This window comes from Macadamia integrifolia, chromosome 6, assembly GCF_013358625.1.
Source record: "Macadamia integrifolia cultivar HAES 741 chromosome 6, SCU_Mint_v3, whole genome shotgun sequence".
NCBI lineage: Eukaryota > Viridiplantae > Streptophyta > Magnoliopsida > Proteales > Proteaceae > Macadamia > Macadamia integrifolia.
Genome location: NC_056562.1, coordinates 40,250,723 through 40,274,911, shown reverse-complemented (window position 1 = coordinate 40,274,911; position 24,189 = coordinate 40,250,723). Strand labels below are relative to the sequence as shown.

The window sequence follows — 24,189 nt, the reverse complement described above, 5'->3', positions numbered from 1 at the left end:
GGGGGGGGGGGGAACTCAAAGCAGAAGCCAAACGGGCTAAATACCAATAAGCAAGTTATGGTCATGAATCATTGATGATCCCATGAGCATTAAGTTTTTTAAATGCACAACTACCCAACAAGTAACCAAAAAGGAAATTGAAGATTGCCTGTCAATTGCATAAACAACCAAAACGAGGTGCAAGAACATGATGGGGTACCCAGTACGAAGTTCTTAAATTTAGTGACAACACATAATTTCAACCAAAGATGCTAAGAAGAGTAACTCATAATTCAGAAGAACATTCATGAAGCATAGATAAATTAAATGAATCATTGCCATTACTAACATACGGACATCAAATGGGGTAAATGATATATAGTTTCTGAAATTTAAAATTTCACCACATTGTAGAGCAAGGGATCATAGTCAATATGCATATATTTTGTGGGGTCTGCTCCTTATAATGAAATTATTCTATCAAAAGCTAACGACAATAGACAGTTACGGATCATACAACAAAAGCTAAGATAATTGCAGTAGCAAACAGTGATCCTCCAAAGCCATCATGGAATCCAATAGCTGTAGCAAGAGCAGTAACTGTGGCAGAATGAGATGACGGCATCCCACCAGAGCTAATGAGTTGTTTAGCATCCCATCGTCTTTCCTTGTACCTGCAAATCTATGAAATTTGTAACTCTCAGGAGAATTTTTTTATTTGATCACAAAATTACATTGATCTGACAAGGCTTAGTAGAGCTAGTTAGAATATTGCAACCAATGCAATAGAAGACAACACATATCACATCATGTACAAATGTTAGCCTAATATTACCACACCAGAGTATAAGAATAACAAAGTAGAAAATGATAGACAAATTGAGCAAGGCATCTATCTCCCTCCCCCTCCCCCCACCCCCAACCCCCACCCCCATTCGAGCCCGCATTCTGAGCATTGATCGAATTCCAACAGCAGATTTTGTTGAAAAATGCTACATTACTTTCATTCTGTGAAAACATTGAATCAACAGAGCATTACAAAGTGATGGATAGGTAGAGGAAAACAACAATAGTTAAAAAGAGACAAAGGGAGAAATAGAGATAATCAATAAGTATTGTCCATTAAAGTAGAAGTAGTTAGTTCTTTGAAAGCACAAGCTCATCTAACAGGGCAATAGAAACAGTAACATAACCGAATTCTCTCAAATTTTCTTCAAAGATTAAGCGTTACAATAAAAAATTGAAAGGAATAAAGGAGTGTACCAGGTAGTCAATAATTTTCCGGATTGTGCGAGAGCGAAAGCGATCAGAGCAGCAATGAGAGGAAAGTTATCAAAAATTGATGAAGACGAAGAAGACGAAGAAGATGAATATGTCAGGATAGATCTTTGGATCAAGGACGCTGACAAATCCGCTACGTCTCTCATCCTTGTTCTTCTTCCTCCTCCTCACAAACAGGCTCCTCCCGTCAATCTCTCAATATATATATATATGAGCAATCAGCAATCAGAAATTCAGCTCGAATGAGCGATCTTCCCGTCCCTATCGACGAAATTCAAATTTCTTTCACGATTTCAAATCAATCACTCTCTCTCCCTCTCTCTCCCTCTCTCTATCCATCTCTTTCTCTTTCTCTTTCCCTCTTCTTTCTTTACAAGTCGAGGCAAAAGATCGAAAGAGAGAGAGAGGAACAAAGAAAAAGCAAAAGCAGCAGCGGCAGGAGAAGGAAGAAGAAGATGACGGTAGAGGCAGGAGAGAGAGAAGAGAGAGGAGAGAAAAGACTATTTCTCAAACTGATCTACGAGGTCTTCGGGGGAAGAGATTTGCTCTGGTGAGCGCACGGGGAGCTTGTAGCAATGAGCGGATTCTCTTTCGTTGGCCTCACGTCCCTATGACGTTCTTCTCGTGTCTCTCTGTGTGTGTCATATAGTCCGGAATCCGGATCCCCTCAATAGAAACCACCCCACCCCCCATCTGACACCGTCCATGGGTGTAGGGACCACCCCAATGGATGGTATGAGATAAGGTGGGGTGGTTACCTGAAGGGGACGGTTGGGTGACTCGGACCGTTGAACGCTTTTAAATCTGGAATATGCTTCATCTGCTTAGTTAAGGGTCTTCAGGAATTAAGGGTCATCAGGAATATGCGGCAGGAAAGATCATGAATATCCGAATCGGGGAATGGAATCGGATCCAAATAGATTTCAAAACCTTAGAATTGGCCTGATGATAGAAAAAAAAAGGGAAAATTACTTGATTACCCACTTATGAGTTTCCCTTTACAAAATTATTCACCAAAAGTTTCAATTAACAAAAATACCTAAAATTAGATTTTCCTGTACAAAATTATCCACTTAAAGTTTAAGTTAACAAAAATACTCAAAATTGAGTTTGAATTTACAAAACTACCCACACAAAGTTTTAGTAATAAAAAAATACACGATTATATGTGGAAGATGAAGACTCACTATTTTGGGTAGTTTTGTAAACCCAAACCTGATTTTGAGTATTTTTATTAACTGAAATTTTGAGTGGATAGTTTTGTAAACCCAAGCCTAATTTTGGGTATTTTTGAACCAAAACTTTTTTTTTTGTAATTTTGTAAAGTGAAACCCAAAAATGAATAATCATGTAATTTTTCCCAAAAAAAATCTTAAGAATCAGTCGGATCAGAACATTTAGAATCAGGATTGATCACATCGGTCACGGCAAATTCCGATCCAAATCGGTTGATTTACACACAAAAAAAAAGTCCAACTTGTGCTCCCCTCCGTTCAACATTGTTTTTTTTTTTAATAATTATTTGTTGGGGAACGGATCTACACGTTGCTTGCGTGCTTTGGCATCTCTAATGTCAAGAGAATGACCATTGCATTATTCATATGCAATAAACTCACATGATTACGGAGGAGAAAAAACAGAAAGAGATGGTAACAGAGGTACAATCAAAAAGTTGTACCATGGTTCGGTTACGAGTACAAAAATACTGTCTTTTGACAAACAAACAAAAAAAAGAAAAAACCAACCTTTGAACATACTGATCGTTACATAACGGTAATGATCATTGTTGATTTTGATAAGCAGTTGATACTAACATCTCAATCGCTGGTGTGTATATCATTTTTCCATATTTGTAATATGGGAAGTGCTCCCTATGAGTGAGTGTGGCTTCTATGTGTGTACAAGAATCAATGAGAGTGTCCTAGAAAGTTCGAAAAAAGGAAGTTATTTTGCATTTGAAAGGGGGTGGGGCAGTCATTTTGGGATTAGGATCTTCTCTTGAGCATTGATCACCTAGGGCTTACCCATAGCTATCTGCACAATCGACACATGTTCAAGCGGTGATTCAACGGCTCTCGACATGACGCCTATGTTTTAGTCGATAGAAGCACAACCATCGGATCGCCGCTTGGACACTTGTCGATCGCCCCAGATAGCTATGGGTTGAACTAGACAATAAGCGTTCAGGTGAAGAGCCGGATTCATCATTTTGTCCCCTTATATGTTGGAAAAAAAATCTCTGTTTTTCTCATCCCTGTTTTTCCTTGTTTTGCTATCTCCAGAACACGACACGTGGACAACTTTAAGACCAACATGCCGGATGTAATAATCCTCACCCAACCTTAACCGTTGATGTTAAAATTATCCACGTGTCATGTTCTGCAGGTAGCAAAACAAGGATAAACAGGGATGAGAAAAACGGAGGATTTTCATCCTTATATGTTTGAGCACAAGTGCCATATTCCCCCACAGAAACCACTTTCTCATGTATATATAAAGATTTTTTTTTTTAAATAAACTTATAAACTTGTATATTTAATGGTTAGTGGTAGTGTTCATCATAGTGCAAATTTTGTCCCCAAAAAAAAAATTATGAATTCATGAATAGCAAATGATAACCCTTTCTTTTCAATCTCGAAGCTTCAATTGCTTTTGTTTTCATATGCCTTTTCCTTCTCATTTGTTGCAAAAATGAAATTATTCCATTAGTTGCACCATTCCCCCAGAGTACGTTACCTCCATCAGTGCACGTCTCTTCTTCAAGTTGATTTTTCATTCTTCCAAGCAAAACTTTTTCTAGATTGACCCATTAAGAGATGTTTTTAAAACATCTCACCTATTTTTTAGCTATGTGGAAGAGTGATCTAGGACTTTCAATCCTCGAATATCTAGAATGGTCTGAAATGGCGATCCAATACATCTCATGTATGCCATGCTTCTTGATACTTGTCAACTAAACTATCCATTATTTTTCATGCAGCCTTAATTTTCGTCGTGACCAATCTGATATGACCGATTCATTCCAACAAGCCCTAGAAACGCTGAATTTTCAAAACAAATGCTGAATCTAGGGTTCTTAAGTCCAATTTGATCACTGATTTCGTGTTTTTGAAATATTAATGAAACTTAACATGTGAGTAAAAAACCTTATGACCCACCCATCCACAAAATTATTTCATCGTGTGACTTACCAAATGGGAAACCACTGATTTACTAATGCAAGGCCCACTGTCTATGAGGGCATGATACTTATTATAACTGGCATAACACAGTACCATCACAAAGGAAGGTATTGAGCATATAAAGTGGAATGGTTTCTCCTAATTGATGTATGTTTTGGGGTGGATAGGCCAAAGTGTCAAATCATAATATTGGTATCAGAGTTAAACCCATAGATATGAGTATGTGGGTGGATATCCCTAGCGAGGGCACAAAGTAATGAGTGGAAGAGATTGCCACAACCCCAAAGTCCTCCAAGTACCCTCCGAACAATCCCACATCATCAATTGGGGACTGTCTTGGGCATATATAGTGGAATGGTTCCTCCCCCCAATTGATGCATATTTTGGGGTGGTTGACCATGACAGTATGCTATGGCCTGAGCATAGATTGCATCATCCCTACACCTTGAAGAACTTCAAAACCCATGGCTTCATTTAGCTTTGCCTCCAAAAGTAAAAGCTACAGAAACCTGCTTGGAAAATTCATCATAGACCATGGTCCATGAGAAAATACATTAGAGACTTCATCATAGACCATGGTCCATGAGAAAGTACATTAGAGACATCATGCTAAACTTGCTCATGCTTGTGGGANAAAAAAAAAAAAGGTCCAACTTGTGCTCCCCTCCCTTCAACATTGTTTTTTTTTTATTAATAATTATTTGTTGGGGAACGGATCTACACGTTGCGTGCATGCTTTGGCATCTCTAATGTCAAGACAAGAGAATGACCATTTCATTATTCATATGCAATAAACTCACATGATTATGGAGGAGAAAAAACAGAAAGAGATAGTAACAGAGGGCATGTACAATCAAAAAGTTGTACCATGGTTCGGTTACGAGTACAAAAATACTGTCTTTTGACAAACAAACAAAAAAAAAAAAAAAAACAACCTTTGAACATACTGATCGTTACATAACGGTAATGATCATTGTTGATTTTGATTAGCAGTTGATACTAACATCTCAATCGCTGGTGTGTATATCATTTTTCCATATTTGTAACATGGGAAGTGCTCCCTATGAGTGAGTGTGGCTTCTATGTGTACAAGAATCAATGAGAGTATCCTAGAAAGCGCGAAAAAAGAAAGTTATTTTGCATTTTAAAGGGGGTGGGGCAGTCATTTCGGAATTGGGATCTTCTCTTGAGCATTGATCACCTGGGGCTTACCCATAGCTATCTGCACAGTCGACACATGTTCAAGCGGTGATCCAATGGCTCTCGACACGATGTTTATGTTTTAGTCGGTAGAAGCACAGCCGTCGGATTGCCGCTTGGACACTTGTCGATCGCCCCAGATAGCTATGGGTTGAACTAGACAATGAGCGTTCAGGTGAAGAGCCGGATCCATCATTTTGTCTCCTTATATGTCTGAGCACAAGTGCCATATTCTCCCACAGAAACCACTTTCTCATATATATATAACGATTTTTTTTTTTTTTAAATAAAGGCTTGTATATTTGATGGTTAGTGGCAGTGTTCATCATAGCGCAAATTTTGTCCAAAAAAAAAAATTATGAATTCATGAATAGCAAATGATTACCCTTTCTTTTCAATCTCGAAGCTTCAATTGCTTTTGTTTTCATATGCCTTTTCCTTCTCATTTGTTGCAAAAATGAAATTATTCCATTAGTTGCACCATTCCCAGAGTACGTTACCTCCATCAGTGCACGTCTCTTCTTCAAGTTGATTTTTCATTCTTCCAAGCAAAACTTTTTCTGGATTGACCCATTAAGAGATCTTTTTAAAACATGTCACCTATTTTTTAGCTATGTGGAAGAGTGATCTAGTACTTTCAATCCTCGAATATCTAGAGAATGGTCTGAAATGGTGATCCAATACATCTCATGTATGCCATGCTTCTTGATACTTGTCAACTAAACTATCCATTATTTTTCATGCACCCTTAATTTTCGTCGCGACCAATCTAATATGACCGATTCATTCCAACAAACCCTAGAAACGCTGAATTTTCAAAACCAATGCTGAATCTAGGGTTCTTAAATCCAATTTGATCACTGGTTTCGCGTTTTTGAAATATTAATGAAACTTAACATGTGAATAAAAAACCTTATGACCCAACCATCCACAAAATTATTTCATTGTGTGACTTACCAAATGGTAGACCACTGATTTACTAATGCAAGGCCCACTGTCTATGAGGGCATGATACTTATTATAACTGGCATAACACAGTACCATCACAAAGGAAGGTATTGAGCATATAAAGTGGAACGGTTTCTCCTAATTGATGTATGTTTTGGGGTGGATAGGCCTGAGTGTCAAATCATAATATTGGTATCAGAGTTAAACCCATAGATATGAGGATGTGGGTGGATCTCCCTAGCGAGGGCACAAAGTAATGAGTGGAAGAGATTGCCACAACCCCAAAGTCCTCCAAGTACCCTCCGAACAATCCCACATCGTCAATTGGGGAAGGTCTTGGGCATATATAGTGGAATGGTTCCTCCCCCCAATAGATGCATATTTTGGGGTGGTTGACCATGACAGTAGCTATGGCCTGATCATAGATTGCATCATCCCTACACCTTGAAGAACTTCAAAACCCATGGCTTCATTTAGCTTTGCCTCCAAAAGTAAAAGCTACAGAAACCTTCTTAGAAAATTCATCATAGACCATGGTCCATGAGAAAATACATTAGAGACTTCATCATAGACCATGGTCCATGAGAAAGTACATTAGAGACATCATGCTAAACTTGCTCATGCTTGTGGGACTAGAATTTCAATCTTGAAGGAACCAAACATTAGATTTGAAGGCATTGGTTTATTTCAATCATCTTGAAGGAACCAAACATTTTATTCGAAGGCATTGATTTACATTTACATGGCTAACTGCTGCTCATCACAATCATTAATCTTTAAAAAGAACTATATTTAATGTTACAAGAATAACCTCAGAGGGCTATACATGTTCCGACAAGAGATGACAAATCATGTAATTCCAGTTATGATACTTCCTTTCCAGCAGATTTCATGAGTTCTGTCATTGCCGCTTGCATTACAACAGGGAAGTCTATCCGTGAATACCTTCCCCTGTCAACCAGAAGAAACATAATTAGCTTAGGAGGAGACCTACCAATACACTTGTTAGGACAAACCAATTCTTCGATATGTTCACCTTAAAACAAAGACCTAAACTGACATGTTCCAGTACCATCCAGCGTGATTTTTGACTTCTAGATTCATGGAAAGTGAATGGAAAGAAAATTGTGGTGATTTTTTTTTAGAAGTTCATTGGGTCTTTTTTCCATCTCCATACAGTTGCCAATAATTAACTGAACCTACTTTCTATAAACAGAATGGTTCACCAGGAATCTGAATGAAAATTAGTTTAGTTCGAAGATACCAGAAATGAGTCTTGGACCAAATTGTAGGAGGATAAGCTGGGCTTCCGATGCCATGCATTATCCTTGCAACTGCTCTTGGGGTGAACTTAACATGTGAATTACTTTGCAAAAACACCTGTTTCACAGTAAGCCCGTAAATAATATCCCATTGAATTTCCCAAAAAATGCCATGGCTAAAATTTAAAGCTAGAGTTTAAAAGCTCACCTTTATATCTGCCTGCAAAAATGGGCTGGATATGCCAATGAAAGTCATCAGTAAAAAAGGAAGATGGCGATCATATGATTCAAAAATACAGATCACATGTAGGTGTCACCACAAGAACTCCTAGATCCAAAAAAAAAAACCAATAAACTCCTACTTTTTTCATTGGACAAAGGTTCCTCCATGGGCGGTTTTTCACCCTTCTTTGGCACAGAGAACATTTCCCCGATCAAATTCGGACTGGTTTGGTAACTACCAAACCCAAGTCTGATCCTAAAATTAAATTGAATGTGAATCTGATAGGATTTCTGTAAGATAAGCAGGGTCCTTTTGTAATAGCTTTTGGGGGGTGGTTTGGACAGGGAATGCCTGGCCCAGGTTTCAAGCAAGTTGCAGTTTATGACAGAAAACCTAGAAACAACTTGGCAAGCTGGGTTCTAGGTTTTCTCCTTTTCCAACCCCACCTATCCCTAGTATTCAGTTTAATTTTGCATCCTTGGAGTTCAGAGAGCTTCCTCTCTCTTCCATCTATTTTCTTCAAAAGGGAACATTAAAGAATTATTTCCAACCTGCTATGGCCCATCTTAGTTGGGAATTCATAACAAGGGACGTTCTCATCTCCGGTGAAATAATCCAAAATTTTCTTCTGAAGGCATTGCGTATGCTGGCTACCAGAACAACCATCCATTTTTGAACATGCTTTTGCAGCAAAGGTTGCAGCATTAAACATTGCAACTAATTTCTGCACCTGTTTCAGAAGCAGACGGCCAATAATTTGTAAATCCACTAAGCAGATAAAGTTCCAAAAAGAAGGGACAATAAAAATGAAAATATCGAAAACATAGTCATAATATTTGATATTCCAATCAGTTAGTGCCAGTAGCTGTTTTATGGTACATCTGCGTCTAATACAACAGAACAGCAGTATTTTGCAGCTATGCTAAGCCTCATAACAGGGTGGCTGATGGAGCTAAACAGTCCTTTTCTGTTCTTTTTCTTTGTTTTATTGGGGGAGGGGGTGTTGGGGACAGAGTTAACTGTTGAGAACTTGGTGGTTTGAGTTTGGCTAGTATACATGCATACAGTCTGGAGGATCCTTTTTTCCTTGAATTTTCTGCATGCAGCCTTTTGCAGCTTCTGTGGAGCACAGATAGGGGCCATGTTTTTGCCTCCTTTGCTTCGCCTGGAGAGGGGAAACAGTGCTTCATGACAGAGATAGGTGCTCAGAGATAATATGTCCCTCAGACACTATACTACAGATATGTATAACTTTATCCATCCATCAATTTATCAGTCTAATGTCTTGAAGAATGTACAGAAGAAATTCATTTTGATTCAGCCATAACCACCAGACTTCTGAGGAGCTGAGCAACGAATAATTAAATTACAAATGAAATTACATAGAATAAAGGAAGGTGTGCCTTTGGTGGAAAAATCTGGTGATTGTATTATTCTGCAGCCAAGAAGGGGCCTATTTAAAACTATAGCTAAATTCAAAGTTTGCCATATTTTCTTCTGGTGTTAGAAAATAACAAGTGTGATTTTCAGCAGACACATACCTGCACTTTCAGTAGATCATACCTCAATGCATTTTATGCATACTATTTGATTAATATCTTTGAACTACACTTTGGACAATAAAGACAATATTGATTTAATCTTATAAGAGCAGATCCAATGCCCAGATCACTGAAATATATCTATTCGTTGTTAACATTTTTTTTTTCTATTTAAATTCTAGTACTGATAACAGTTTTAAATTAAGAAAATTACGTAGATTACCTTACAGTTTTCGACCTCAGATAACCATCTAGTGACATGTGTAGCAAGAGAGCAAAAATCTTCTGGCCTTTTTACAATTGTATAACAAAAGCCCGGTTCCTTCACCTCATATGTTATTTCTCCCTTCAACTGAATTTGCACCACAAAAAAGAGAAAACACTAAATTCACGCATGTAAGTAACAAACGGAATATAGCATTATATAGCTTTTAACCACAGTAAGAAATTCACAAATGCAAATCGACAAATAAATGAACACAAAATATGATATTAGCTCAAAATATGAAATAAAGTAACTGTCACGTTGTGCTCATGCCAACATATTATTTTCCCAATGAACAATGATGATGATAACTGCAGAGATATTGCTGTTGCCAACATAAAATTTATCGGCAAGCATTAGCAACACTGGCAGGGTTGGGGAAAGAAACCCCAGCAATGAAATACAATCGAATCCTCCATTTAAGTGGTTCTCGCTTCTCCTTGTTCCTGTTCCTAACTCCTCCCCGGGTAGTTCCCAATCCTCAATCTGTTCATACGAAAGGGGGCAAAGTGAGGAAGAAACGGATGTAGAAATGGAAAGAACTACCGAAACGAAGGGGACTAAACAGGAACAAGAGGGATCTACCAAAGAAGACCCTTCCCTTCCTTTGTTCGGAAGAAAAGGAAAATCCGAACAAAATAGATGAAACAGAAGAGATCCGAGTGAATAGAAACGAAAAAACAAAGGATTCGTGATAACATGTAAGGCCCATCCTATGCCATGGTAATGAATCAGGACTCAGAAGTTGAATCAAAGAAAGATGATTCAAAGTTTCTTGTAACTTCATGAATTCACTTTCATTACTATAGAGGCGGTTCTACCCAAAATAAATAACTATAGAGGTGGTTGGGCTCATCCTTCCTCGCTCATATTTCAGGTTCTAACATCCTGACAAAGGACTGTTGAATTAACGGAGCATTATCTGTCAGAAATAGCAATATTCAGTATCCATGATAAAAGGATTGGCTGCAGGTTTCTAAATGCTGGCAGCCAACTGGCCTTAGGGCTGGCAGCACAAAAGCACCAGCAGAGTTTAATAGAGTGGAATGACCAAACAGGATTCGTGTAGCTGATCCCATTAATTGGGATAAGACGATTCAGTTGAGAGTGAACAGTGATGCGATCATGAGCTTTCAGAGAAATTTGTCGGGGATAATGGCAAGGGTTTCGGCCCTAGAGACGAATCTAGAGATGAATTCTTTACATGGCCTAATCCACATTTTCTCTGACAAGTGTAAAAAAGGACCTGTTTTCCAGATGTGGAAAATGCTGATGGAGTTAATAAGTTCCTATATAATACATGTGTGGTACCCTCATGTTGCTTTGAAAAAGACTTCTTTTAGCTGAAAGCACACTGAAAAATCCGCATTGGTGGATTAGTATAGACCAAGAGTAAAAAGGTTAAAAAAAATGTTTCTATCCGATCCAGACCGATATGGGGCGATCCGGATTGGATCTTGATACCAATACCAATTTCTAAAACCGTAGTCCTATCTAAAAAGAAAAGATAAGCTCACAGTATATAAAGCAAACCAATGCACGAGGCTTCCACTGCTGCAAGGTCTGGGAGGGGCAAGTGTATGCAGCCTTACCCCCTGCTTCGCAGAAGAGGTTGTTTCCAAGTTTTGAACCTGTGACCAACATGTTTCCATGGTTCAAGATCTCGGCGAGATCTCGCTGAGATCTCCTTTTTTTAAAATTAGAGAGACGAGACCATAGGCAAGGTGTAAAAACGACAAGATCTTGCTAAATCTCGCCAAATCTCGCCAAAATCTTGCCCAATCTGGCGAGATCTCACCTCTCTCTACTTTTTTGAAGAAAACACACTAAGGGCCAAGAATTTTGGTGCTTTTGCTTGAGGATCTCCATTCCTAACTTATGTCATCAAATTTTCAAATGTATATTAATGTGACTCATCAGTCACCAATGTTAATTGTTAATTAAGTAATTATCTATGATGTCTTTTAAATTATTAAGATTATGGTGTGTCATGTGTTGGTTGTGGAATGTGGATTGTGGAATAGAGCATACTAGCCTAGGGTCCGGAGAGCCGGAGACTACTTACATAGGGTACGAAGTCATAGTACCATTTTAAGTTTGGTTTTTAGAAAACTGATGTTTCCATTGTCTTTAGAAGTACTAAAATAGGATAAATACCTAGTTTCATAGACTACAAAGACCGACCACTGAGACCAACCACCAAGTTGACCGCGAAAAATACATGATCTCGGAGAGATCTGGCGAGATCTCTCTTTTTTGGATTAGCGAGATAGGGGGCAAGAGTGAGAGCGAGATCTTAAACCATGCATGTTACAATATTGCAACTTAATCATTGTGCCACAGGCTCGCCCACTAAAAGATAAACTCATAGTGTCTGTTAGAAAGCGTGCCTTCTGGGATCTAACATTTTCAGTTCTTCTACATCCTTGATTTCTAACTACTTTGCAAGATTACCATTCAACTGTTTCACTGCTTCTTGGATAGAGGACCAAGCAAGCTAAATCATCTCATTGCAGAGCTTGATCCAAAGCATCTATCATCAACAGATCATTCTCATTGTGAAGCTTGATCCTAAGCATCTATCCTCAACAGTTCATTCTTATGGATGTTTCGATGATTTAGAAAAACAAAGTGGCCACTCCCAAATTTTGTATTTGAGGTGATCTGATACATTCTATTCTATTTTGACTTAAGATATTTTACTTCGCTCTTTTTGGCCTTTTTGGCACCTTGGTACACTTCTTTAATTTAATCTGATTTCTTATATAAGTTTCTTTTCTGACCATATAGTGCATGTGGATGTGTTAGTGTCAACATATATGCAAGATGCTTTTAGTAAGAATCAAGTACTTAGAATAAAGAAATCTAGTTGACAATTCAGATTTACACTGTCCATACCTTTAAGTTCTGCAACCAATTTGATACGTCAACGGCGGTAATGCCAATGCTATTTGCCACACTTGGTATATCAAAAGTGTAGTTCCCTTGTTTTATTTCAGACCTGAAGATTTAATTAGTAAAGAACTCCAAGACCCAAAGCATTTAAATGATTATCAAAATTTATATTATATAGACAACTCACTTTTTTAGAATTGTAGCAACTAAAATATCCTTTCCAGCAAGCAACTCTGGGGAAGTCTACAGTATTGCAAATTCCAAGACTTAGTTCACCAACAGAAAAAAATCCAGACCAGGGAATCAAACTCATAGTTAAAAAAGGTTTAGCAAGCATCAATCAGTTTTAACTAGTAAAAGAACAGGAGATAAGACCTACAATCACTGGTATGAGAGAATTTGATTAGCTGATTTTAGATAAAAAGCAGATTAACATGATCATTGTCCATATAATCTATGGCCATGCCTTTGACTTATGCCACTAACAGGAACCACAAATCCCTAGGTAGCCATATTTTTTTACACCTCAGAACAAATTTGCAAATAGAATTTTCCACCAACCTTATGAAAATACAAGCTGCAAGCTACATTCAGCTGTGGAAGTAGGCGTATGTGCTGCATTTCCCCCACTTCCAGGTATGTTAGAACCGTGAGTATAACCTGCCAGCAGTTACACAACATAATTTTTTCAAAATGTCAACATCTGCCAACCTAAAAGAAGCATATAATGTCAAATGGTTAAGAGATGGTATTTATTGAAATCATAAATCTGCAAGAATTGTGCAGAAAGGTACTGATTAGTTACAAAAGGAGATCATTCCCCTGACACAGGAAAAAAGATATTTTAAACATTTTGCAACTACGACAAAACAAATACCAACTTTGTCATCAGAAATCAGACCCCTTCTTCTAGACTGGCATTACTAAATTGTCCAGGATAGTTGAATTAAAAGCATAAGTCCAAGTCACTCAGTTATTACACTAGGGCAGAAGTATCTGAAGGTTGAACAATCTTATCAGAAGTGTTTATAAGTCAAGGGCCACGCTCCTAGTGAGTAACACTTGGAGTTCTACCTTCAGACCAACCAACCTCTTCACAGAGGCTGAGACCAATATAGCCTCCACAGTTGAAAATAAAGATGTGCACGTGTTAGTCACCAAGTACAACAGCAAGCCTGGATAGACCATGATTATTTGGTATCTTTCTTCATCTTCTCTAATTCAAGGTTTGCAGTTTGAGGGCATTCAAACAATACAGGCTCGGGCTTCTCCAATCTATGTGAAATATCAAGGTCACATACTTCATTCAATCTATTTGCAACTAATTATTCATGGCTATTATTTCTGTCAATGTTTTCATAACCGAGTATGGGATTGGTTTTTTGCCAATCAAACAAAATTACGTTATTGCTCAAGCCCAACGAGAAAATTCAAATATAGAATTTACAAATTCATATCTATACGAAAAAAAGCTTATTGCCACCATCCATACTCTCGCTGGTTCAAACACATTCTGCTTCAAAGCTTATTCGAGGCATCGACATGTTAATGTAAGGATAGAGTAAAAGAAAAGACCTCTTCTTTCATATCAAGTTTCCGAGATGCTGTTTCTTTGACTAAGGAGCATATTTTCCCATGTGAATTCATGTCATTGCTGAAAATCTGACCCAGAAGTCTGTTTACAGCGTACTCATCTACTCCATCACTGACAGCATATTACAGTAAGCAGATTGCAAATTATTTTTGTGCTAACAAATTTATAAATAAATATGCGACAAAAGAAGTGTGTAGAAGAAATTACAAATAGAAAAACAAAAGACAAAAGAACTACCAAAGAAACGGGGGAAATATTAGCACCTGTATAGAAGACTACGAAGCTTGAAATAAGTTGACTCGTCAAAAAGAAGATGACAGTAAGACAACCTCCCATCCCGTCCAGCACGCCCTGTCTCCTACATAATTATATAATTCACTTATTAGTATCATATGCCCACAGCCACTGAAAGCACATTTTTGTTCATACATCCAATGTAGGAGGTTAATACAATAATCACCTGAACATATTCTTCCAAGCTTTCTGGCAAGCTGTAATTAATAACCTGTAGGAAAAACCACAGTTGGAAGTAGCGGAATTACTTTGTCATAGAGATAATGTTATTACCCATATAATGCACATTTCCAGACCTATTTGCAGTGTTAACCATATTTCAACATACACCACAAAGGAAAATGAATTCGAGATTATTCAAATTATGCACAGGCTCAATGTTTCCGGGAGGATATCAACCAGGTGGCACCCATTGAATGTAGGGAAAATCTCCCAAGAAACAGATCCCATGAGGTCATCTATGTGAGGTCTGCTGGACATTACCTCTTCACCATATTTGTTTGTAAGTGGTCTTTATGATCCACTTAATCGATATCAGATTGTACTTATCAGTTGATTTAAAAAAAAAAGGAGAGATTTGGAGTAGAAGCATAATTTGTTCATACAGCTCCAACATCACTCTTGTTAAGCCCCATGCCAAATGCCACAGTTGCCACAACCTGATGCACATTTAAGGAAAAAAAAAAAAAAGGTAACTGCTTGGATAAGCAACGTGAAATGTCATCTCATTAATTATGAAACAACCTGAACAAATTCACACATAAAATTATCAACAATATATGGAACCAACAGTTCTTCCAACTGACTGCAGAATACTATTCTTACCACTCTTATTTTGTTGGAACAAAACAGCTCCTGAGTACGGCTTCTAACCTTCGCTGGGATGCCACTGTGATAGCTCTATAAAGTAATCAGTAACCATCATGTTACTTCCCAACACAAAAATGCTGGGCATCTAAGAAAAAGTACACTATCAATTTTATGCCATAAAGCTTTTAAAAATAAAATACTGACCTTTGCAGAAATGGTGTTATCACAAAGGTATTTGCCAAGTAAATCAGTTTCAGACTGCAAAAGAATATGCCTAGAGAAGTAAGTCAAAGAAAGAAAGGCCGAAGGGAAAAATATAAGATTATCCAGAGTTCAAAAGATAGATAATGGAAACAACCTCCAAACCACAAGGAAGCACTCAACATTCTTCTGTTCTTACCCCTTTCTAGTTTTATGATTCGAGTTACATGAAAGAAAAGGTGGTGTCACTTCCCAATACTAAAGACATTGACAACCTTCAAGGAAATTAGGAGAGCATGCCATGATTGGTTTGACTTGCACAACACACCACGACAAAACAAACACATAAATTTGGATTTATGCAAGCTGCCAAGAGGGGGGAAAATGCCTAAGCTTGTGGAATCAAAGTTGGGTATGTGCAATGCCAACATTTTATAGAAGAGAATTTCATGTCTACTATTTTGTGAACTTAAATAAACAGAAATTATATTTAGTATAAATATTTTAATATTAGAGACCCTGCAGTAGCGGGAACCTCGTGCACTGGGTTGCTCTTTATTTTAAAATATTAGAGACTGGCAACACAGAAATGTTAGCCAGCAGGTTATGGTTCCAGTCTTGCTTCCTTTCCCTTTTCTGTTAACCAGAACACTTACAGGGTCTGGGCCTCCTTAATTTCCCTTTTTGCACCCTTAGCAATCGAAAAATGGCCACATATTATTCTTTGAAAACAAGGAGGTACAACATGGACCTCATCTGATTTAGCACCTACTGGGTCAAGCCCATCATTTGTCAAGCAGACTGTTAACTCTATATAACGAGGTCCAAGCGACCTCAAAAACTGGTCTCAAAACAAGTTCATCAAGTGGACACGAGGCTCCCAATTATGCACCAGCATTCAAACCTTGGTGTTGATAGATATTGTTGTTTCCTTTACCCCTCACCTATAACCAAGATTTTCATTTTCATTTTCTTTTTTTCTTTTTTTTCTTTTTTTTTTCAAATGACAGGTATCCAAGCCTTTTGCCTGACTAGTCCCACGGGTCCATACTGACCCTACAACAGCATGAACCGAGTCATACCGGGGTTGAATGAAAACCATTCAACTTTCACTGAAAGCAGTAAAGAGCACTAAACACCCCCGTGTGAGTGGCCCCAAGGAAGTAAGAGGAGCTGAACTCAAAACCACACGCTTCCTGAGGCAAAGGTCCCTTGCCAACTCAGCTACCAAGATTTTGAATAATTACCTCGAAGGCCTCCACTTTCCATACCACATTACCAATCTATAGCATTCCCGGAGGAAAGCAACGATAGCTGACTCAAGTAGACCAATATGAACCCTATCTCCCTCAGCTAAATTTAAGCAGAATAGTTGTGCCTAGTTGCCTCTGACCAGGAAGGAGATCTCCCAGATAATGGGTCAGAAGCCAAAACAAATGGTTACCCTCCCTACCTTCACTCTTGCAGCCCAAGGGACTTCGTGAAATCATCAACTTATCTAGCCCAGGGTAGTCTTTAGCTCTACTGATTCCCCTCCCTAATGCCAATACTGTTTGATGCTCAACATGCAATCAAAGCATGGAGATCGAGTGTTCGATTTGGAAACTGCAATTGGGTTCCCTAACACTTTCTCCTCTAGGTGCCACATAATGGTGTTTCCGCATGAGTGTGTCACGTGCAAGGCCGTGTGTACAAGCCTATAGGTGTGGGGGGTCGTCATTGCCCCTAACAACTCAAGCTTTTAGGATAAGTAGTTGTAACACTTGGTTATCTAGGACAATTGCAAGAACTCAAAAACATATAATCAATAGCATGAAAAATATATATGACATCAAAATGTCTTCTTCATTCTATTTTAATTGTTTATCCAGCAAGATTAGGAATGCTCAAAAAGATTGATAGAAGAAAACAAAAATGAAGAGACAAACATCAGGTGTTTAAGCCTACTAGAAACAAAAGAGCAGCCCTTACATTGGTATATTTGCATGGGCATAGCATCAGTTTTAAGAGTGTTAATTTAGTTGAACATTGTTCAGCATATAGTTGCACTTGAGGAAACTTATTGTAATACAAGGGCAAGAAATGGAGGCAGCATCATCTTACTCCATGAAATCTTGATAATGCAAGACCATTGCTTTCGGTGTACAAAAGGCAAGTTAAAAAATGATCCCTTTCAAGTATTTGGAATGCAAACCTAGTGCTTAAGAAAGATTATAACTCAGCATTGTAAATATTAAATCAACCGTCATTTTTTTTTGGGGGGGTGGGTTTCTTTCATGAATGAAATCAAATCAGTCTATGATTAGAAGTTACACTCACATGCAAGGCCCTGTTGGCTTCCCCATAAATATTTTCATAGAAATTTCTTAATATCACAAATGTTATTTCATATTTCTGCCATTTGTCAATTTGTGGTTGGACGTGACAAGGATGCACGTTTTGGCATGGTTGAATGAGGGAAATAATGAAATTAATACGGTTGGAATCCTCCATGTGCGCCAAATGTATCAATGGTCAAGATATCACCACTTCTTTGGAAAACATCTTAAAATTAAAATAGAAGCTGTTTTCTAAATTTTTGTATTGCATTTCAGTAAAATATTTTCCCCCTTCTTAATCCTTACCAAAACCTGTAAATTATTTAACGTCAAACAAACAGGTCCCAAGGGAATGTTAAATGCAGGCATACCTGAAATTTACAGTAAATAATAATGCTTCGAACTTCTGCCAGAAGAGAAGACTTCATCAACACCAACAAATCTTTCAATCTACAAAATTCAATTGAATGATACATATTGTCAGCTGAATGGGCCATGAATTGTGATAATTCGACTGATTGGAATAAGTTACCAAAATCCAATGAAAATAAATGCTTGCCTATTATCACTCAATGTTACAGACAGCTGTAAATTTTCCCTTATATGAGATATCTGAATGAGATTTGTTGCAGGAATCTCCAGAGAACGCATAACCACATGCAAAGTTTTGATTGTCGCTGTTGCAGTCATTGCAAGAATGCAGTCAACATTGAGCTTGGCTCGAAGTAATGATGCCTTCAGCCTCAAATAGGAAGGCCGAAAATTATGAGACCTGTTAAAAAATTCAGATTCTGAAAATTGGCAGAGAAAACTTTGACCAAAGGAAAGAAACAAGAAAGGAAACAAAAAAAAAAAAGGAAACCTTCAGAGACTCCAAGCTCCAAATGCTCCTGCAAATTTTACATATCAAGGATACATGAAGAAGGGTCAAGTGTGTAACCACTCACCACTCGGAAACACAGTGAGCTTCGTCAATCACTACAAGTGATATAGGCGGAGTAGCCTCAAACATGGACATGAATTCTGTATTTAAAAACCTCTCGGGCGAGACAAAAAGAACCTGAAATTTTAAAAACAAGTAGCACCAGCTTATCAGCGTTTTACTATGGTTGCAAAAGGTTGAAAACAATCTGAATAAAATCAAATTGGATATAATTTAAGTTTTGATAAACATTTCTTTTTTCAATAAATAGACATGGTTTTCAAAATTATCTATTTTATAGCTTAGGAATCATCATCACATTCTCTGCTTTTAATATTTTTGATACCCAAGCGTATGGCATATCTGTCAGCTTGATTTTTGCCTGAGACAACCTTAATTGCTCCTTCCCGAAGCTGTTGAAGTGTTATAGAAACCTCTTCACTTGTCTGAAAGAAGCACATAGCAAGAACGAATTAGTACACCTATATATAACACCGAGCTAAAGTAATAGAGATGGAACATGGAACCATCAAACACCTGATTGCTACAAAGAAGAGCACCCGGAATCATTGGGGGTAGCTGCCTTAGTTGATCAACCATCAAAGCCACCAGGGGACTCACAACCAGAGTTATTCCAGGTAAAATCAGCGCAGGCAACTGATAACACAATGACTTTCCGAAACCAGTTGGGAGAACCAGCATCACTGATCGACCTGCAACCACCTGCTTGATAGCCCCCAGCTGTCCCTCACGGAAAGACTCATAGCCATGGGTCAATTTCAGCAGCTTCATTAGGTTCTCATCAGACGGTTCTTCGCGAGCATCCGAGATAGCTTGTTGGATTGATTCATGACTAAATTTATGATTTTTGCACTGCTCCTGCTGCTGTGGGACGTCCGAGACTAAACCATCTTCATCACAACCATCCTTATCAGCTTCACCTTCTGTCTTCGATTTTGCTTTTCTCCGATAAGATTTCCTGAAACGGGATGAAGAGGAAGTCCGTTTTTTTGCCCACTTGTTTGTGAACTTGCGTCCATACCCATTAATGTTTAACCTAACAAAATTTCCTTCACTTGTAGGTTTCGGCCGTTTAGCAGGCAACTGATGTGCATTGTGACGTATCAAATTAGGAAGCTTCACCTGAGATTTGTTGGGAGTACTGACATGAGCAGCTCTACTACTGGCCTCCGTAGAAACGGAACCAGCTAAAGTCCCCTCACTCTCCACACGATCACTACCGCCGGTAGACTCAGGCTGTGGTACTGACGGAGAATGGTGCATCGTATTTTCCTCAGTCGATTCTGTGGCGATGAAGGACCGCCGTATCTTCGAGAACGAGGCGAATTTGGAGGGTAAACAGCCCTGCAGAAGGTTTTCCACAGAAGAATGCGTTGAGACCCCGTGGCTTCGATTATGGATTTTAATCGATGAACCGGGAAGGATCGAGAAATCAGCTAATGGGAGAGGATATGGTGGTGGATCCTCTGCGGAGGGTTTAACTTTGATCTCTGTTTTGGATTGGAGAGGCTTTTGCTTTGAAGCGAGCTTCCGTTTTGATGTGTTGTTTGATCGGGACGAAGCCGTAACTTCAACCCTAACTTTTTTGGAAGAAAAAGGAATGGGAGGAGGAGGAGGATGCTGTGGAGGCGTTGGGTCTCTGGGTGGAGTTGCAGAAACGTGAGAGCCATCGGAATCTGAATCGGTGTCCATGGATGATGGATGAATACTCCGTTGTAAGGTAGAAGGTAGACCTTGTTTGTGAGGAATGCCTGAGGCCCCGAAGGAAGAACCAAAGTTCACTTTTCCCGCCAAAATGTTTAAGAACTTCAACCTTTTTTTTCTTTTCGGGAATTGTTGGACCATGGCTAGAGTCCGGCTCACCCGATAGGCTGGTTCTCTAATACATGATCTATTTGTTGACATAAATACCCTTATTTTGCATAGAAGTGTTAAGCAAGTATTGTACGTGTACATGAATTAAAACTTAAGCTCGGTTAATCATTCTTTTTTTATTGAAGAGTACTCTTTGCCGAAAAACCATTTTAATTTATAAGAAAGAAAAAAAAAAAAAAAAGATGGTGATTGGATATTTTGCAATACCTAGTGCCCTATCTACATTATGGAGTGAAGGAAAAGAGAATTGAACGGAATTTATGTTAAACAAACGGTAAAAGTAAATATTATTATTAAATTACTTTTATACATTTTAATTTAATTTCAGGAAAAATTGCACATAACATAAATTATCCGATAATGCAATTGTAACCGATGACCCATAAACTTTAAAGAAAAACGTGCACCACACTGCCTCTTGGTTTCTTCATTCTTCCTCCCATTAATGATACAGGACCCTTTGTTTTTCTAGATCTTTTTCTCCCTCTCTTGCACGTTTTTATGCCAAAGCTAACGAACAATGTGCTTATCCCTCACTTTAAACTTTATAACCAAATCACAAAGTATACAACTATATAAGGGTCCATGGCATCTTTTAATATGAAATATATTTTACACCCTTATGATTAAAAGCAATACACATTCAACTATTAAGTTAGCTATTTTTTATTTTTTGATAAAGATGAAGTTAACTAATTTCTTGTTGGAAGGTTAGCGGTTTCTATAGCCACACTAGGAATTTTGGACTATAGTTGGTGTTAGAGATCAGATTTATAAGTGGTGGTTGGAATTCTCTGGTCAAAGAGAAAAGAAAAAAAACAAAAAATAAATAAAAATGAAGTTGTTCTTACACAATATTCATTAAAAGGACTTCAAGTTAACGATTAAGACTATACACAACTGTAACACAAATTGATTTAAACGAATACACACTATTCAACAAAACGGGTCACAGATAAAATTGACATTGTGTCCATAAACCCAAGTAACAAAGAATACACTAATTAAAAAAAAAAAAAAAAGAGAGAGAGAGAAGAAGAAGAAAGAAAGAAAGAAATAAAAAATTGATTAATATTGCGTTTGGTAGTCATCCAAAAACACGTATATGATGTTTCTTCATTCTATACAAACAAAAAAAAAAAATGGAATAAAGAGCTTGGTGTCAATTTGTTGTTTTTTCGTTTATTTTTTTTTTAACGAAAAATGTATATATATATATATATATACACGTAAAATGATGGAATGACAAAACATTGTCCCGTTATTACAATCTCATTCCAAATACGAACAAAAAAAAAAAAAGAACAAAAAGGGTAATCATTTTATGAAACAAGTTACCACGCCATTTTCCTTTTTTTTTTTTTAACAACATTTTGACAAATAAACTGAAAATTATGTTTTTTATATGAAACGTCGTTTCTATAACTAAATGACTACCAAATGCAGCCTAAGAGCTTCAACGTGGTTTAGCTTGAATAGGTACATTTGTGGTTTTGGTCATTTTGGTACAGTTTTTTCCATCAATTTATAATGAGCAATTATATCATTGGGGGTGAGCACCATTAACAGCCTGGCGAACTAAATAGTTGTGGCCTTGAAGCCTAACGGAATTGGACTACCTTGGATGTTATCTTTGTATCTAGTGTCTCGGTAAAACAATAACTATATATATGTCGCTATGAATTATAGTATTGTATTCTATGTAATATAAAAAATACAGGACGATCGGCTTTTATAACCCTATTCACCATTGATGATGAAACAAATCTCATATCATATAGATATAGAATGTCTTGTCAAACCATTTTAATCATTGTATCATATGATTGTTTGTTTGCAACTCTCATTTATTCCTACAATTTTTTTAGTTTTGGGTTCTACAAACAATATCATAATTTTCATTTAATGATGGAATCAAGAGCCTCAACTTCTTGTATTTCCTCGATATGCTCAATTGGAAAGAAAAGAAAAGAAAAAAAAAAAAAAAACTCTAGCACGATAAGAAAAAATGTAATAAGAGTGCTAATTTGATGGGTCTATTTTGGATTTAATGGGTTCACATGCTTCGATTTTGTGTTGATCATGACTCTTTAAAATCTCAACGTAACCAAATAAATTTAATGGGTTCACATGTTTCCATTTTGTGTTGATCTATGACTCTCCAAAATATTAATGTACGTGATTGAAAGTGAACCCGGATCATCCATCCATGACTGTTAATGGCAGCATGAAAGGGCATTTATGAAAATAATAGGACATATGTCATCACCTATCTTTATGTGAACCATCCCACATACAAGTAGATGATATAGAGTCACCGAAATTGGATTTACCATATTGGATGAACAGGTTGTGCGTTGTGACATGTGACATGGAATTTTATCTAGAGAGAGGGAGTTTTTTTTCTTTTGATAGAATGATAGAGACAAATTTATGTATTGAAATTATGAAAAAATATATATTTTTTAACAAAAAAATATTGAAACTTGGAAGTACATATTGAGTGTCTTATTCTGTCCATGACACAATAATTTCCTTAGTAATGAACTAAACTAAGTTTAAATAATATAGAATAAGATTTTGGTTGGGCAGAGTTTAGATGTCACTGGCAAAGAAGAATATAATAGAGAGAATGTGATAAGAGACATTTTTCATGTATATGATATGAAAGATTAGAAATACAGACAAAGTGTCTTATTCCATATATATATATATATATATATCATAATGATTCCCAAGTACTTAACTTAACTAACCTAAGTTTAAAAAATTGGGGTTTGGTTAGGCAGAGTTTAGATGCCACAAGCAAGGAGTAAAAAAAGATTTAATTTGGCACTAAATAATTAAAAAAACCCTATGACTATGTGCTCCAAAATATGGTTAAGCAATAGTTGTTGTTGCTATCAGGTTGGTATTACTATAAGTTCACATTCTCTATCGTCACTACATCGATGCAGTGATTATCCGACGATTGAGAGCATTTGGACACACACTCCAAGGGGCTCTCAACCACCGAATGTTCATGGCACCAATGCAATGGCTAGATGATGTGGAGGCTATTATTACTCTTATTTTAATTTAGTTCGATCATTTGATAATTCTAGTTTACATGTCTTGAAATCATATTCATGGGCAATCAAAGTAGTTTTTATTTTTATTTTTATTTTATTTTTATCTTCTTTTTTTTTGTTTACAAAGGAAAGTATTAGTCCTTGCCAACAAAGTTAACCCCCATTACTCGAGAGGGCCAAACAAGTTTCAAAGAAGACAAATCATTGGCACCTATCTATTTTGATTATGACCTTATTACAATTGGTTGAATATTGACCTGAATGTACTCTTAACAGAAAGCCCAATCGATTAGTTTGAATAGCTATG

At 37.3% G+C, this 24,189-nt stretch overlaps 2 protein-coding genes across 3 annotated transcripts; both read right to left on the bottom strand.

Annotated features, from left to right (window-relative positions):
* Positions 1-18: 18 nt before the first annotated feature.
* LOC122082552 (uncharacterized membrane protein YuiD-like) lies at positions 19-1,857 on the bottom strand. The gene is made up of 2 exons (XM_042650198.1): positions 1,243-1,857; positions 19-653 (listed from the first exon to the last, which is right to left on the bottom strand). The coding sequence occupies exons 1-2, from the start codon at positions 1,404-1,406 to the stop codon at positions 491-493; spliced, it is 327 nt and encodes a 108-aa protein (XP_042506132.1). The 5' UTR covers positions 1,407-1,857; the 3' UTR covers positions 19-490.
* A 5,395-nt stretch (positions 1,858-7,252) lies between these two features.
* On the bottom strand, positions 7,253-20,712 carry LOC122082551 (ATP-dependent DNA helicase Q-like 5). Of its 2 annotated transcripts, XM_042650196.1 has the most exons (19): positions 19,453-20,712; positions 19,308-19,361; positions 18,941-19,053; positions 18,553-18,765; positions 18,365-18,443; positions 15,679-15,732; positions 15,490-15,564; positions 15,270-15,323; positions 14,831-14,875; positions 14,634-14,728; positions 14,352-14,481; positions 13,338-13,436; positions 12,964-13,019; positions 12,780-12,882; positions 9,840-9,968; positions 8,627-8,805; positions 8,061-8,085; positions 7,855-7,970; positions 7,253-7,541 (listed from the first exon to the last, which is right to left on the bottom strand). In XM_042650196.1, the coding sequence occupies exons 1-19, from the start codon at positions 20,626-20,628 to the stop codon at positions 7,454-7,456; spliced, it is 2,883 nt and encodes a 960-aa protein (XP_042506130.1). In that variant the 5' UTR covers positions 20,629-20,712; the 3' UTR covers positions 7,253-7,453. The 2 variants fall into 2 exon arrangements, with proteins under 2 accessions (XP_042506130.1, XP_042506131.1); XM_042650197.1 differs by lacking the exon at positions 15,270-15,323.
* Positions 20,713-24,189: the final 3,477 nt, after the last annotated feature.